The 14,967-nt window shown below is 37.0% G+C and overlaps 1 protein-coding gene across 2 annotated transcripts in view; it reads left to right on the forward strand.

Annotated features, from left to right (window-relative positions):
* MPHOSPH8 (M-phase phosphoprotein 8) overlaps positions 1-14,967 on the forward strand; it is a 53,564-nt gene that overhangs the window by 21,384 nt on the left and 17,213 nt on the right. For both annotated transcript variants that reach the window (XM_081814699.1, XM_006742307.3), the window contains exons 3-5: positions 5,843-6,688; positions 8,185-8,284; positions 9,400-9,654. In XM_081814699.1, the coding sequence (XP_081670825.1) occupies positions 5,843-6,688; positions 8,185-8,284; positions 9,400-9,654 (1,201 nt within the window). The remainder of the gene's footprint in view (positions 1-5,842; positions 6,689-8,184; positions 8,285-9,399; positions 9,655-14,967) is intronic.

The following is a 14,967-nucleotide window of genomic DNA, read 5'->3' on the forward strand; positions in this document are numbered from 1 at the left end:
TGCCCCCATACCCCACCCTGCACCCTTTTCCCTTTTACCAGTGGGAACAATTTAAATAAAAGCAGGCTATATCGTTTGGAAATGAGGAGGTCAACACCAACCAGTCTTATGTTCAATCAGCCAACATATTAATGAATCATCATTAATTTTTGATATAGTGTTCAACGACTCATTAGTTGTGTGTAACACCCAGTGTTCATCACAACATGTGCCCTCCTTAATACCCATCACCCACCTACCCCATCTCCTCACCCCCCCTCCCCTCTGTAACCTTCAGTTTGTTTCTCAGAGTCCAGAGTCTCTCATGGTTTGTCTCCCTCTCTGATTTCTTCCCATTCAGATTTCCCTCCCTTCCCCTGTGGTCCTCCGCGCTATTCCTTATATTCCACAGATGAGTGAAACCAAATGATAATTGTCTTTCTTTGCTTGACTTATTTCACTTCTACCATTTGCATTGACATGGATGGAACTGGAGAGGATTATGCTATGTGAAATAAGGCAAAATGATTTTTAAGATGAAGGAAGTCAGTTGTAAACTCTTTAGGATGGAGGGAAAATTGAAGTAGTAGAGTCATTAAGTACTCTTTCACAGAAATTGCTTGAAGCAAAAGGGTAGCTTTTGGTTGAGAGAATGACAACTGAAGCATTTGAGAGCAGGTTGCAGACTTGAAGTCCTCAGTGCGTATTTCGTATTTCATAACAACAAAGACATTCTCCTGCACTGTTACACTCAGGGAACTTTAAATTTATCAGTGTGCCCTATCAGCAGTACCTCAGCAACACTGTTAACCTAATATACAGCTAAGATGAAGCTACATTCATATGGATTTCCCCGTTTGTCCTGGGATGTCCTTTGTTGCTTTCTGTCGTGCAGTGCATTTAGTTTCATGTCTTCTGGTTTTGTTTCATCTAGAACAGTTCCATAGCCTGTTTTTCTTTTTTCGTCTTTCATGATGTGGATCTTTAAGAATCCAGACCAGTTCAGGGCGCCTGGGTGGCTGAGTCAGTTAAGTGTCTGCCTTCGGCTCAGGTTATGATCCTGGGGTCCTGGGATCGAGTCCTGCATCAGGCTCCCTGTTCAGTGGGGAGTCTGCTTCTTCCTCTGCCTGTCACTCCCCCTGCTTGTGCTCTCTCTCTGATAAAGAAATAAAATCTAAAAAAAAAAAAGGAATCCAGACCAGTTGTTTCATAGAAAGTTCTTCACATTGGAACTAGATGAATGATAATTAGTGTTAAATCACAAATAGTGGTTTTTTTCCTAAGTTGGAATTAGATGGTTTCTTTCCTGGTGATTAGATTCAGTGTGAGCATTCTGACAAATGTTATATAGGTAATTACATGATGGCAAGAGATGTATGATATGTCAATTATCCCATTTATTGCTGGTGTTAAATTATAATTTTATGATAAAGTGAGGCCTGTTTTTTTCCCTCTCTTTTTAAAGGTACCTTTTTCCTTTTAAAATAATAACATGAGGGAGCCTGGGTGGCTCAGTTGGTTAAGCGACTGCCTTCGGCTCAGGTCATGATTCTGGAGTCCCAGGATCGAGTTCTGCATCAGGCTCCCTGCTCAGTGGGGAGTCTGCTTCTCCCTCTGACCCTCCCCCCTCTCATGCTCTCTCTCTCATTCTCTCTCTCTCTCAAATAAATAAAAATCTTTAAAAATAAATAAAATAATAGCATGATAGTAAATAACCTAATGATAAGTAACATTTGAGACTGAGAATCTCTTGTTCCCCAACAGCCTCTCACCCCATGGTTTTAAAATACCTTGATGCTTCTTTCCTCAATTAGTTATTCCTGTGGTGGTTACAAATACTGATTTTTCTAATTCTGTTATTGTATATTTTTTGTTTGTATTTTATAAAGAACAGCTCCTCCCTCCCCGAAATTTTTTTTAGTATCAGTACACACTCCTGGAATCGTTTTATTCATCAGTCATCCATTGCTGCTGTTATTCATGTTGATGCTAAAATGGTTCCAAATTTGGCTAGTAGGAGCCCCTTCAAGGCAGCTCTTGTGTCCTTTTGATGTTTCCCCTTCTGTTGTGAGCACATCATTTCTTCTGACAAGGTGTTCAGTGTTACCATGTACTTTACTACTCCGTCCCTGGTATTAGCCATTTCTCCAAGGAATCCTGATTCTTTGTAAAGGAGGATAGGATTAAAATCCAAGATGTAGGGGCGCCTGGGTGGCTTAGTCGGTTAAGCGTCTGCCTTCGGGTCAGGTCATGATCCTAGGGTCCTGGGATCGAGCCCCGCATCAGGCTCCCTGCTCAGCGGGAAACCTGCTTCTCCCTCTCCCACTCCCCCTGCTTGTGTTCCTGTTCTCGCTGTGTCTCTGTCAAATAAATGAATAAAATCTTAAAAAAAAAAAAAGATGTACTTATTACTACTGGGGTATGATTATTTCTAGGCCCTTTAAGTAGCCAGAGCTAAAGGAAAAAATATATGTCATAAATTCATATTGGTATCTGTAATTTCAGTCCATGACCTCAGGGTTTCCACTCATTCTACCTGGCCATAGTCTGTTTCCCTTTTCCTACTGTGAGAACTCTGGTTCCCACCAATGTTATATATACTCATTTACTCAGTCCTACAAAAATGAGAAGTTAGTTTCAGATTTACTACACCCATCCTGTTGTAAAACTCCAACAAATTTATTTGCAGTTCTTTTTGTCCCTAGTAAGCATATTCACTGAGGATGTTTAGCATTCAAAAGTTCTTTGGATTGATTTTTTTCTTTTCAGTGGTTATGTTTTTCAATTTGATAAACAGGTTCTTTTGGTTGTTAATTAGTACTTATCTTCTTGCTGCGTTCCCTTTCCCTCCATATCCGATTTGAAGTACTGTCCCTTTACTCTCAGTTTAGAACTATAAGGCAATCAGCAAGAATACTATGTATTGTTTAGTATTTTCTCACCATTCTCTCCCCATTATTTTGATAGCTGCTCTATTATCAAGAGTATTAGTGACTATTACATCCTGTACTCTCTTATAGCCATCATTCAGTCTTAATTCTAAAAGCAGGTATCTATTTAATAGTTTCTGCCTGTCTTTATTTTGATGTCTATCCAGTCATTATTGGTTATCTGAAGCTCATTCTTTAGTATAGTGGTTCTCAAAGTGTGGACTCCAGGCCAGAAGTATCAGTTATCTTCATCTGGGAATGTGTTAGAAATGCAGTCTCTGGGCTGCACATCGTTGGATAGAGCAACCAGCTGCCTGTGTTTTTGGGGTTCTTGGTTGTAGGTTTTTTTGTGGGTTTTTTTTTTTAAGATTTTATTTTATTTATTTTAGAGATTGAGAGAGCAGAGGGAGGGAGAGCACAGAGCCCAACACAGGACTCAATTCCATGATCCTGAGATCATGGCCTGAGCCAAAATCAATAGTGGGACGCTTAACTAACTGAGCCACGAAGGCACCCTGTGCCTGTGTTTTGATAAGCCCTCCAGCATTCTGATGCATGCTAAGGTTTTAGAACCACCTCTGTAGTAGAAGGGCTCATGAGAAAAATATTCCTAGAGTTCTTGTATTTCATAATAGTTGTTGGCAGTCTTTATATTGAAAGCCAGTTTGACTGAATATAAATTCTTGGCTCACATTTTCTTTTGTTGAATATCTTAATGTGTTATTCTGTTGTTATCTGACATAAAGCACTACTCTAAAGATGAATCTGAATTTCTTTCTCTTCTAAGTGACTTGGTCTTTTTGTGTGATGCCTCAAAATTTTTGTTTATTTTCTCTACTGTCTTGTAGGCGTGTCTTTCTGGCATGCTTTTGTTGTTTTAGAGTACTCTGTTCCTTGGTCTGTTTTTTCTTGTAACAACTTAGTAAAACATCTTACCCTAATTTTCTGCTGTTTATATTGATATGAAATTACTTTTTCTGATGTTTTGGAAGGCAAAAGAAGAGAATAAGATAATTTTTTTTAGCTTAATGGCTCCTGAGCAGTTTATTATTTTTATGAAGGGTTAAAAAATATGGCCTTAGACTTAATGAGATTTTTTTTTCTGGCTTTGGTTTTACCCTGCCTCACTTTCTGCCCCCCTCCCCCTAATATCTGAATCTTCTCTTTTCTTTGTTTCTATTTTTCCTGTCCTATTTTATTTAGGATCTAATCTTAGCAGTTTCTCCTCATTTTGGGGCTTTGTCATGGAAATCCTGGAAGAGAGAGACCATTGGCAGTTACTTTTGAGAGTTCACAGGACCTGGCCCGGGCCAGCCCTTCACATGTCCACAGACAACCTGCAGTCACCCTGTACATGTACACGTTCTCCCCTTCCTTCTACTCTTCTCAGGTTGACCTGTCAGTCTTTGTAGTGATTTCTCTCATTTGCTTTCTCCTGTGTAGGTATTCATAACAGTCTTATAGCTCTTAGTAGTTTGTCCCCATACCTATATTTTGGGGTTCACTGGGATATTATGCTATTTAATTTTGTTGTAGATATTGTCTGTGGGGGTTTTATTTTGCTATCCTACTAGCTTTGTCTTTTTATTTATTTATTATTTAATTGTTTTAGTAAACTCTACACATGGGGCTTGAACTTACAACCTTAAGATCAAGAGTCACATGCTCTACCAACTGAGCCAACCAGGCACCCCATAGCTCTGTCTTTTTATAAAGCAGTTCAGGGAGATTCAAAAAGTTAGGCCAGTTCCACCATACTCTCACTATCTTGTTAACTTCAGTGATGTTCATTTCTTAGACACTATAGGAAAAATGGGTTTTTTTTTAATTACATTTTTTAAAGATTTTATTTATTTTGTGGAGAGGGAGAAGCAGAATACCCACTGAGCAGGGGGCCCGATGTGGGACTCATCCCAGGACTCTGGGATCATGACCTGAACCAAAGGCAGACGCTTAACCAACTGAGCCACCCAGGCTCCCAGGAAAACGTTTTTAAAATGTCCCTATCTTCCCTCCCTTTCCACCCCCATGTCACTTAGAAGAAGAGACTTTGGGGAAATGGGAACTGAACATACTTTGCATAGTGTTTTTGTGTCTATTATAAATTTTTTTTTTAAGTTGGTCTTTTTTTTAAAGATTTTATTTATTTATTCATAAGAGACAGAGAGAGAGAGGCAGAGGGAGAAGCAGGCTCCCCGCTGAGCAGGGAGCCCGATGTGGGACTTGATCCCAGGACCCTGGGATCATGACCTGAGCCAAAGCCAGACGCTTAACCAACTGAGCCACTCAGGCTCCCTATTATAAATACTTCTAAGGTGTGAGGTTTTTTGTTTGTTTGGGTTTGGTTTTGGTTTTTTTGTTGTTGTTAGCATTAAAAAATATATTTTCCATAGGAGGTATTTCAGGTTATAACACAAATCAAATCAATTGGGAAAGTAAGATTTGTGTGCAGTCTTGCCCATTCCATGTATAACTAACTGAAATACAACAGCACCTTTAAGGATATCTAGGATCTAGTCTTTTTAAAAACCTTGCATTTGGAGTGGTAACTACTTTTTTGGCAGGCAAGAAAGTCTGTACAAATTACTTTCTTGGTTTTTTGGAAAACTTGAACTTCAAATCATATAAAATACACCATACATAAGGCTTGTATTGTTCATTTCTGCTTTAGTTTGGGACCTTCAGCGACACTAACATTTTTTTGTCACTGTGTTTATCCGCTTTTTTAAAATGAGACTCACTGTCATCACCAAGACCTATTTGCTAAATCAGAGACATAAGTAATATACAACTTCAATTTAGATAAATAATTATAAGAAGTTGAGAAACTGCTTGAAAATAAAAACATTTCTACCAGATTTCATTAGTACTACTTTTCAAAACCTTTAAATTGCTATGTTAATGACTATTAAGTCTTTTTTTATATTTTGTAGAGACTGTCCTTAAATAATGACATATTTGAGGCAAATTCTGATAGTGATCAGCAAAGTGAGACAAAAGAAGATACTTCTCCAAAGAAGAAAAAGAAAAAATTAAGGCATAGAGAAGAGAAAAGCCCAGATGATATGAAAAAGAAAAAAGCAAAGACTGGGAAACTAAAAGATAAATCCAAACCAGACCTGGAGAGCTCCTCTGAAAGTTTAGTTTTTGATTTAAGGACAAAGAAAAGAATTTCAGAAGCCAAAGAAGAATTAAAGGAATCCAAAAAGCCCAAAAAAGAGGATACAAAAGAAACTAAGGAATTAAAGAAAGTTAAAAAGGGTGAAATAAGAGATTTAAAGAATAAATTAAGAGAAGATTCCAAAGAAAACAGAAAAACAAAAAAAGAGAAATGTGTTGAATCTCAGTTGGAAGCTGAATCAAGTATACTTAATGACTCCTCTTTTCAAGAAGATGACAATGAAGATTTACATTCGGACAACAGAGAAGAGAAACAGAAGATTAAAAGCGTAAAAGATAAAGTAGGGCAAGATGCAGTTCAAGATGTTTTTGATAAACAGCCAGATGGCTTTCTGAGTGCTGATGAGGATGCAGATGTCAAAGCAAAGAGAAAAAGAAAGAAACTGAGAAAGACTGAGGAACTTAAAGAGAGCAAAACACTAGAAAACAGGAACCTTTTCCTAGAGAAGAAAACTATATATAAGAAACAAAGGAATCAGGACAAAGGCAAAAGCACCACAGAGTTAGATAAGTTGCCACCTGCACCTGTCCAGACACAAAAGAGTTCAAGAGCAGGTTTGGAAGAGAGAGGCCTCTGGTCCCCTGACTCAGGTGGGGAGGTAAGTACTCTGGGGATTGGTTGAAGGGCAGTCAGAATCTCAGAGAATACAGAAATGTTCAGATCAAGCTGGCACTCTTTTTGAGTGGTCAAGAAATTTCACAAAACAAAGAGGAAACAGTGAAACAAACTATAAGAATAATTTTTCTGTGGTTAGGGAGTTACACTTAATATGTGACTAGAATGAGTGGTTATAAATGCTGAAGATCATCCAGCTTTTGGACCTCCCAAGCTTCTCTCTTAGTCTTAAAACTTGCTTTTTTTAAGATTACAACTAGAAAATTCAGGGCTAATTTGTGAACAAAAGGATTTTTTTTAGGGGTACTCAGTTGGTATGTAGCATTGTGTAGTAACGCTGAAAATAAGCTTTTCATCAGCTTAGCTTTTCCTTACTTGATATTTTTCCCCTTCTGTCTTAATATACTATTTTTTACTTAAATAATATGCACAAATATTTATAAGCCTTTAAATCTTAAAAAATGTTTAATAGGATTTTATCCCATTATTATAAAAATTATTTTTATGTGGTATTTCAAAATGTAAATATTTTCCACATTATGAAAGTATTCATATATGCAATATTTATCAAGGGCTACAAAAAGATCTTTTTTTTCATCCATTCTTTGTGGATTTATCATCAGGAAATCATTTTAAAGGGGGGAAAAGCTAGGTATACAAAGATATTTATGGCAGTGTAGTTTCACTAAAACTAATACCAGTCAAACTAAATGTCTAGCCATGAGGGAAATGATTAAGAAAATGTTGTTGCATCAACTTTGGGTGTTATCTCTCTTTTGAAATACTAATTATGAGGTCAATGTAGCAAAAATAGAAAAGTTTTTAAAATGTTAAGCTGAAGAAAATTATACATATGAACTCAGTCATGTAAAAATATCTGTGCAGTATAAATAAAGGAAAATGAAAAATTTTTTTAAAGATTTTTATTTTATTTATTTGATAGAGACACAGCGAGAGAGGGAACACGAGGAGGGGCCATGGGAGAGGGAGAAGCAGGCTTCCCACTGAGCAGGGAGCCCGATGCGGGGCTCGATCCCAGGACCCTGGGATCATGACCTGAGCCGAAGGTAGATGCTTAACGACTGAGCCACCCAGGCGCCCCAAGGAAAATGAATTTTAAACAACAAAATTATGTAAATTTCCAAAGATCAGAAGGGAGAATGTGGAGAAATAAAAATAGTGATGTTTGGTTGGTAGGACTATGGGAGAATTTTTTTGGAATTTATTTTTAATAATGAAAAAATATTTAGAATGAGGTGTTGGGTTTTGAATTTGGTATCTTGTAAATCATCACGGTTAAGGGATAATCTTGATTGAGGAAGCAGTTGATGTGAAAAAAGATTTAATAATTAGTGGTTATGTGCCATAGTACCTAAAATGCAGCCACTGATGCCAGGAACCTGCGTTTTCCAATTTTCAGATATATAATATCAGTTCTTTCTGTCTTCTTGTTTTGTGTCTTTCATTTGTCTCTTTTAGGAGAAAGAGATTAAAAAAAATGAACCCAAGGAAAAAAACCAAAAAAGGCATGATTTGGACAAGGAAGAAAAAGGCCGTAAAGAGCCAAAGGGATTAAAGAGTGAGTGTGAATACTAACATTTTATCATTTACCATTGTCATCTTTTATACAAAGAATTTAATTTACTGTGAAGACAGTCTCTCTTTTCTAACCTGCAAATTAGAAAATTTCATTCACTGGAGAATTTAGAACTTTATGCTACTTTTATTTAAACAATTACTTTATTGTATAACAGTTCATATTGTTTCTGTAATTAATTTTTTTCTCTTCTGTTCACTTTGTTGTTTCTCCTTTTGATGGAGTACACTAGAATTAGAGATACTGTAAATTAGTTGTGGTAGAAAAGTAAATGTCTCTTTATAGTGGATGCTGAATGAGACAAACTACTGTTAATACATGTGTGTATTTAGCTCTGGGTCATTTGTATAAATATAATATTGAATATAAATTTTGGATCAGAAGGATACAACATATTGAGAATCTGTGACATGTCAATACTAGAATTAAGTACCTTATAAAACATTCACCGTTAACAGTATTTGAATACAACCCCAATGGATAGTTTAGTTCTTGTACCAAAAGTACTTGGAACACATGCTCTCATGAAGCAGTGATTCTAAGAGAGAGATTATTTTCACCTGGTTTTTCTCCCAAAAGCTGTATATAGCTGAGGGTAATATTCAAAGTAGAACTGCCTACAACTGCTAAATAGCTGCCTACAACTGTATCTGAAGTTAACCTTGCACAAAAATGATTCCTGGTGGTAAGTGGGGGAAACAGAAGGGTGCCAGCACACTCACCAGGAATCATTTTTGTGCAAGGGTAACTTCAGGATACAGTTGTAGGCAGTTGTTTTAGCAGAAGGACAGTGGTGGCATGACTAGGATTATTTTGAGATTCACTGTCTTCAGTAGGCCTTTGTCAAAACTGGGAGTAGTGTTGAACATTTAATTAACAGCCATTCACTTTAGAGACCCTTACTAAATATTGAGCAGCCAATAGAAAGGCCAGTTGAAATAACTTCATGGCTTTGAATAGTAAATCTGATCATGCTTTATAACCAAGGCAAATATTAGTAAAAATTTCAAAAATAACTGTTCCCTTAACACCCAGATTTTCTTTTGGTTACAGCAGAAATTTGTGACTCATTTATTCTCAATTTTATTTTTCACCAGCATTTAAGGAAATCAGAAATGCATTTGATTTACTTAAATTAACTCCAGAAGAAAAAACTGAATTTCCTGAGAATAATCGGAAAAGAGAAGAAATATTAGACTGTAAAATCACAGAAGATCACAAAACCAAGGAAAACAAGCAGTTACTTAAAGAAAGGAGAAATACAAGAGATGAAACTGATACTTGGGCATATATAGCTGCAGAAGGTGATCAAGAGGTTCTAGACAGTATGTGCCAAGCAGATGAGAATTCTGGTATGTGTGTAGTCATTTTGCAGTATTTTTTCAGGGTAAATGCACCATATTATTTCACTCTCCTTACTCTTCTCTCCCAGTATAATTGTGATCAGAAAATAATGGAGTAGATTTTAGCGATCTCCTGACATTTTAAAATACATTTTTATAAAATTGAAGACTTAAGTCATTCTGTGATTTCTAAATTCATTAAACAAATATTTTCTGAGTTCCTATACTATGCTCAACACATTTAGAAATTATAAAGATTTTGGTTTTCTACATTACCTACTCTTGTCAAGCAGTCTGTTTCTATATCTTACTAGATTTCTTTCAGAAAATTATCAAATACAGGCTTATTTGTATTCTGCCTTTTAATTTTGCAGTAACACTTGATAAATAAGATTATATTATAAATGCCGTCCTGGGGATGTTGGAATGGGCTGCCAAGGAGGGGAGAATCATGTGTAGAGTCAGAGTACAATAGCTGTAGCGAAGAGTAATAAAAAGAGTGGTGTGTGTGTATATAAAACTAGGACAGAATAAACAAAAGAGGTTAACCTGATAAAACTGTTATTTGTGAATCTTGAGAAACAAAGAGAATTTTTAAAATATTTCAAAATATATGGCAGGCTAGATACTCTGGGTGGCTCTCATACTGCAGAACAACTAGATTCTGAATACTGGGTAAAACATGCTTTTTGATACATTGCTGAGCTTGTAGGAAATTGGGACACTTTCTAGGAGGAGTAGATAAGAGGGAGGAAAGAGGTTACCCACAGGGCAAATGCCAATAGCAGCACTCCTGTTGGGATATTAAACAGTAAAGAACAGATAGTAGGTATTGGTTGCAAACTCAGAATTTCCCTGGATGAAATCTAAAACCAGCCCCGGTATGGGGAGTGCAGGAAATGACTAAAGGAAGACGCTGGCCATTCCAGATTGATAGGTAGCAGGTTTAATAAACAAGGGAACTTATATACAAAGCTTGCCTTGGTTGGCCACAAGATGAGTAGCGCACGTGCACACACACACCCCTCCTCCTGAATGTTAGAAGTTTATATAGAGGCTTTAACTGAGTTCAGTCACATATTTAGTCCAGATGGTCTCAATAACACCTATATTCTCAAGGATATGAAATAGCTCCTGGTATGGGAATGGTGTGTACATTCTAAGGAGACACCTCCGATTGCTCAGGTCCAGCCTGTGGGTCAACCCAAAGTCACATCCTCTTGATGACCTCCACCAGTAGTAAAGAGCATCAATAAAGCCAGAGGTTGGTTCATTGATAAGACTAATAGACAAGCTTCTAGCAACACTGATAATGGAGAAAAAAGGATGGTTTACACAAACAATATTTCCAGTGAAGAAAGACACATGGTTATAGATTGTGTCCAGATTAAAAAGATAATTTTCTGAGCAATTTTTTACCAATAAATTTGAAAACAGAATGAGATGGGAAAATTCCTGGAAAAATATGGTTTAACAAAACTGACCCAAGAAGAAATACAAAAATTGAATAGTTTTGTAACTATTAAAGAATTAAAGAATGTGAAATAGTAATTTAAAATAACCTTAAAAATTTAACACTAGCACAGATAGTTTCATATGCAAGAGCTTACCAAACTTATAAAAAGGTCTTCCTAAAAATAAAGAATGCTAACTCATTCTATAGGCCCATCATAATTTCAGAACCGTAATGAGACAATAACTTTGTTAGAAAGGAAAATGACAGGCCAAGCTTATGTAAATATCCCAAACAAAACATTAGCAAATTGAATCCAGCTGTATATAAAAACATAACCTCTTATGATCAAGTTAGGTGTTCCCTAGGAATTCACTGTGTAAAGGAGAAACTGATTCAAGAACATTCTTGATTTTTAAAAAAGAAAACCTAGCAAACGATGAATAAAAGGAAGCTTTTTTAAATTAATAAAACATTAAACCTTTGGCGAATATCTGTCACCACTGTTACTCAACATTATTCTAAGGTCTACCCAGTCCAGTAAGACAGTGAAAAACAAAAGATATAAGCATTGGGAAGGAAGCTTCCCCCCACCCCAGCAAAGCTCTTCATTATCAGATGTTATATATATGAAAAACTCAATCCACAAAGTTTTAGAAATGTTAAATGTTTAGCAAGGTGACTGGATATAAGACCAATATACAAAAGTTAACTACAGTTCTCTGTATTTCTATACAGTGTACATTTCTGCAAACATTTCTACATAAATAATATAATCTTAAAAAATTAATTTTCAGTAAAAAAAATAAATAAGCATTGGCGAGGATGTGGAGAAAAAGGAACCTTTGTGAACTGTTGGGGGAATATAAGTTGGTACAGCCTCTGTCGAAAACAGTATGGAGGTTCTTCAAAAAATTAAGAAAAGATACCATATGACTCAGTAATTCCACTGCTGGGTATACCCAAAGAAAAGGAAAACACTAATTCGAAAAGATATATACACCTCTATGTGTATTGCAACATTATTCATAATAGCTAAGATTTGGAAGCAACCCAATTGTCCCATCAATGGATGAATGGATAAAGAAGCTGTGGGGTGTGTATGTACACACACACACACACACACTCTCTCTCTCTCTCTCTCTCTCAATATTATATTACTCGACCATGAAAAAGAATGAGATTTGCAACAGCATGGATGGACCTACAGGGTATTACACTCAGTGAAATAAGTCAGAGAAAGACAAAACCCCCATATGATAATCACTTTTATGTGGAAACTAAAAAACAAATGAATACACAAAAAGCAGAAACAGATCCATAAATACAGAGAACAAACTGTTGGTTGCCAGAGGGGTGGGGATAAGAGAAAGGGCAAAATGGGTGAAGGGGAGTGGGAGATACAGGCTTCCAGTTATGGAATGAATAAGTCACCAGGATAAAAGGTACAGCATAGGGAATATAGTCAATGATATTGTAATAGTGTTGTCTGGTGACAAATGGGAGCTACACTTGTGGTGAACATAGCACAAGGTATAGAGTTGTTAAATCACTATGTTGTACACCTGAAACTAGTGTAACGTGTGTCAGCTATACTTCAATTAAAAAAAGGTAGGGAGATGAGAAAATCAATTTTCAGTAGCAACACATTTAAAAGATTGCTAAGAATATTGTATATGAAGATCTGTAAGACCTATATGGAGAAAATTATAAAAACTTTTTGAAAATTATTAAAATTTATACCATTTTATTAATAAACATAGTATTATAAATTTGCCATTTTCTTCAAGTTGGTCTGTAGTGTCACTGTGGTTCCAATCAATTTCCCAACATAATTTTTCATGGAATTTATAAATACCGATTCTAAAATGTATGTGGAAGACTAACCAAAAGCCAAAACCAGTTAACCCAGTAATAATCAAAACCTGCTGTATAAAACTGTAGAACTAGATACAGTATTTACTTTGCACAGGGAAGTTTAGATTAGTTAATTAAGTAGAGGCCTCAGACTAGGACCCTTGCAGTTGTGGAAACTAGATAGATGGTAAGTGGCAACACAGATCTCTGGGAAAGATAAGCTCTTTATAGATGGTGTGAGGATACTTGGTTATCCATGTGGAAGAAACCATACACAAAAACCAAATCCTGATGGATTAAGGCCTTAAATATAAAGAGGACTGTTAGGTATTTGGAGGATAAAGGATCATATCTTTAAGATCTTGGAGGTAGGGAAGGATTTCTGAAACGATGCAAAAAAGTACCATAAAAGAAAAGACTGATAAAGTTGACTGCAAAACAGTTCCAGTCATCAAAGTTCCCATTAAAAAAGGTGAAAAAAACAAAGGATTGGTACTCAAAAATATGTAAAGAATTTCTTCATATGATACTGTATTAATTAGGACTCTCCAGAGAAATAGAATCAACAGGATATATATAAAAGGAGATTTGTTATGAGGAATTGGCATGTGTGATTATGAAGGTTTAGAATAGTCCCACAACCTGCCATTTGCAGTGTAGACCCAGGAAAGCTGGTAGTGTAATTTCAATCTGAGTCCAAAGGCCCGAGAACCACAGAGCTGATGGTGTAAGCCCTGAAGTCCAAAGGTCCAAGAACCCGGATTCCTGATGTCTTAAGGCAGAAGATGGAGGTCCCAGCTCAAGAAGAGAATCTCTCTTCCTGTGCAATGCAGAGGATTGGGTGATGCCTGCCCACACTGATGAGGGCAGATCTTCTTTAGTTCATTCTATTGATTCAAATGCTAATCTCCCAGAAAGACCCTCAGAGACACACCCAGAAATAATGTTTTACTTGCTATCTGGGCATCCCTTAGTCCAGTCAAGTTGACACACCAAATTAGCCGTCATAGATACCAATTTCTTTTTAAAGATTTTATTTATTTGAGAGATAAAGAGCACACGCGTGCAGGCGCATGCACCAGCACGAGTAGGAGGGAGGGGCAGAGGCAGAGGGAGAAGCAGACACCCTGCTGAGCAGAGAGCCTCATATGGGGCTCCATCCCAGGACCTTGAGATCATGACCTGAGTCGAAGGCAGACACTTAACCGAGTGAGCCACTCAGGCACCCAATACCAATTTTTATAAAGCTAAGAAACAACTGTAGATTTTTTAGGATATATGTATTTATGGCAAAACCATTTTTAAAAAGAACAAAAGGGAATGACAGATTCAAACTCTGGATCCATGACATCGCTGTGGTGGGGGGTGGCATGGGGTGGGAGTGTTTAGGCCCCAGAGTGGTTCTGTGCTCAAGTTAGTGCTGTGTTCACGGATGTTCACCTCCTAACACATTCTTTAGTGTTACTAAAAATGAAGTTTAGGGGCGCCTGGGTGGCTCAGTCGGTTAAGCATCTGCCTTCGGCTCAGGTCATGATCCCAGGGTCCTGGGTTTGAGCCCCGCGTTGGGCTCCCTGCTCAGCGGGGAGGCTGCTTCTCCCTCTCCCTCGGCTACTCCCCCTGCTTATGCTCTCTCTCTGTCAAATAAATAAAATCTTTTAAATAAAAATAATTGAAGTTTATTAAAAATAGAAAAGGCTGAAACTACCAGATGCCGAATCAAGATCCAGTACTTGGTAGGAATAAACGTAGGATTTTGAACCAGTTGGCTATGTTAGAGACCAAAATCCAAACTACAGCATACCTTTTCTTATTATTTATGTTGTATGTTGTTGTTACTTAACAACAGTCCTGTAAGTTAGGTGGTATTATCTCAACTGATACGAACCCTCATCTGTCCTGCTTCCCAGATCTTTCCATGGTTCTGTGGGGCTGCCCTAGAGAGGGAGGTCCAGCTGTGGGCTCAGATATGTCTCAGTGAGAATATGGCTCTTGGCTTATTGAAGTGTTTCTGA

Source organism: Leptonychotes weddellii, chromosome 3, assembly GCF_054177405.1.
Source record: "Leptonychotes weddellii isolate Sample4059 chromosome 3, ASM5417740v2, whole genome shotgun sequence".
In the NCBI taxonomy this organism is placed as follows: domain Eukaryota; kingdom Metazoa; phylum Chordata; class Mammalia; order Carnivora; family Phocidae; genus Leptonychotes; species Leptonychotes weddellii.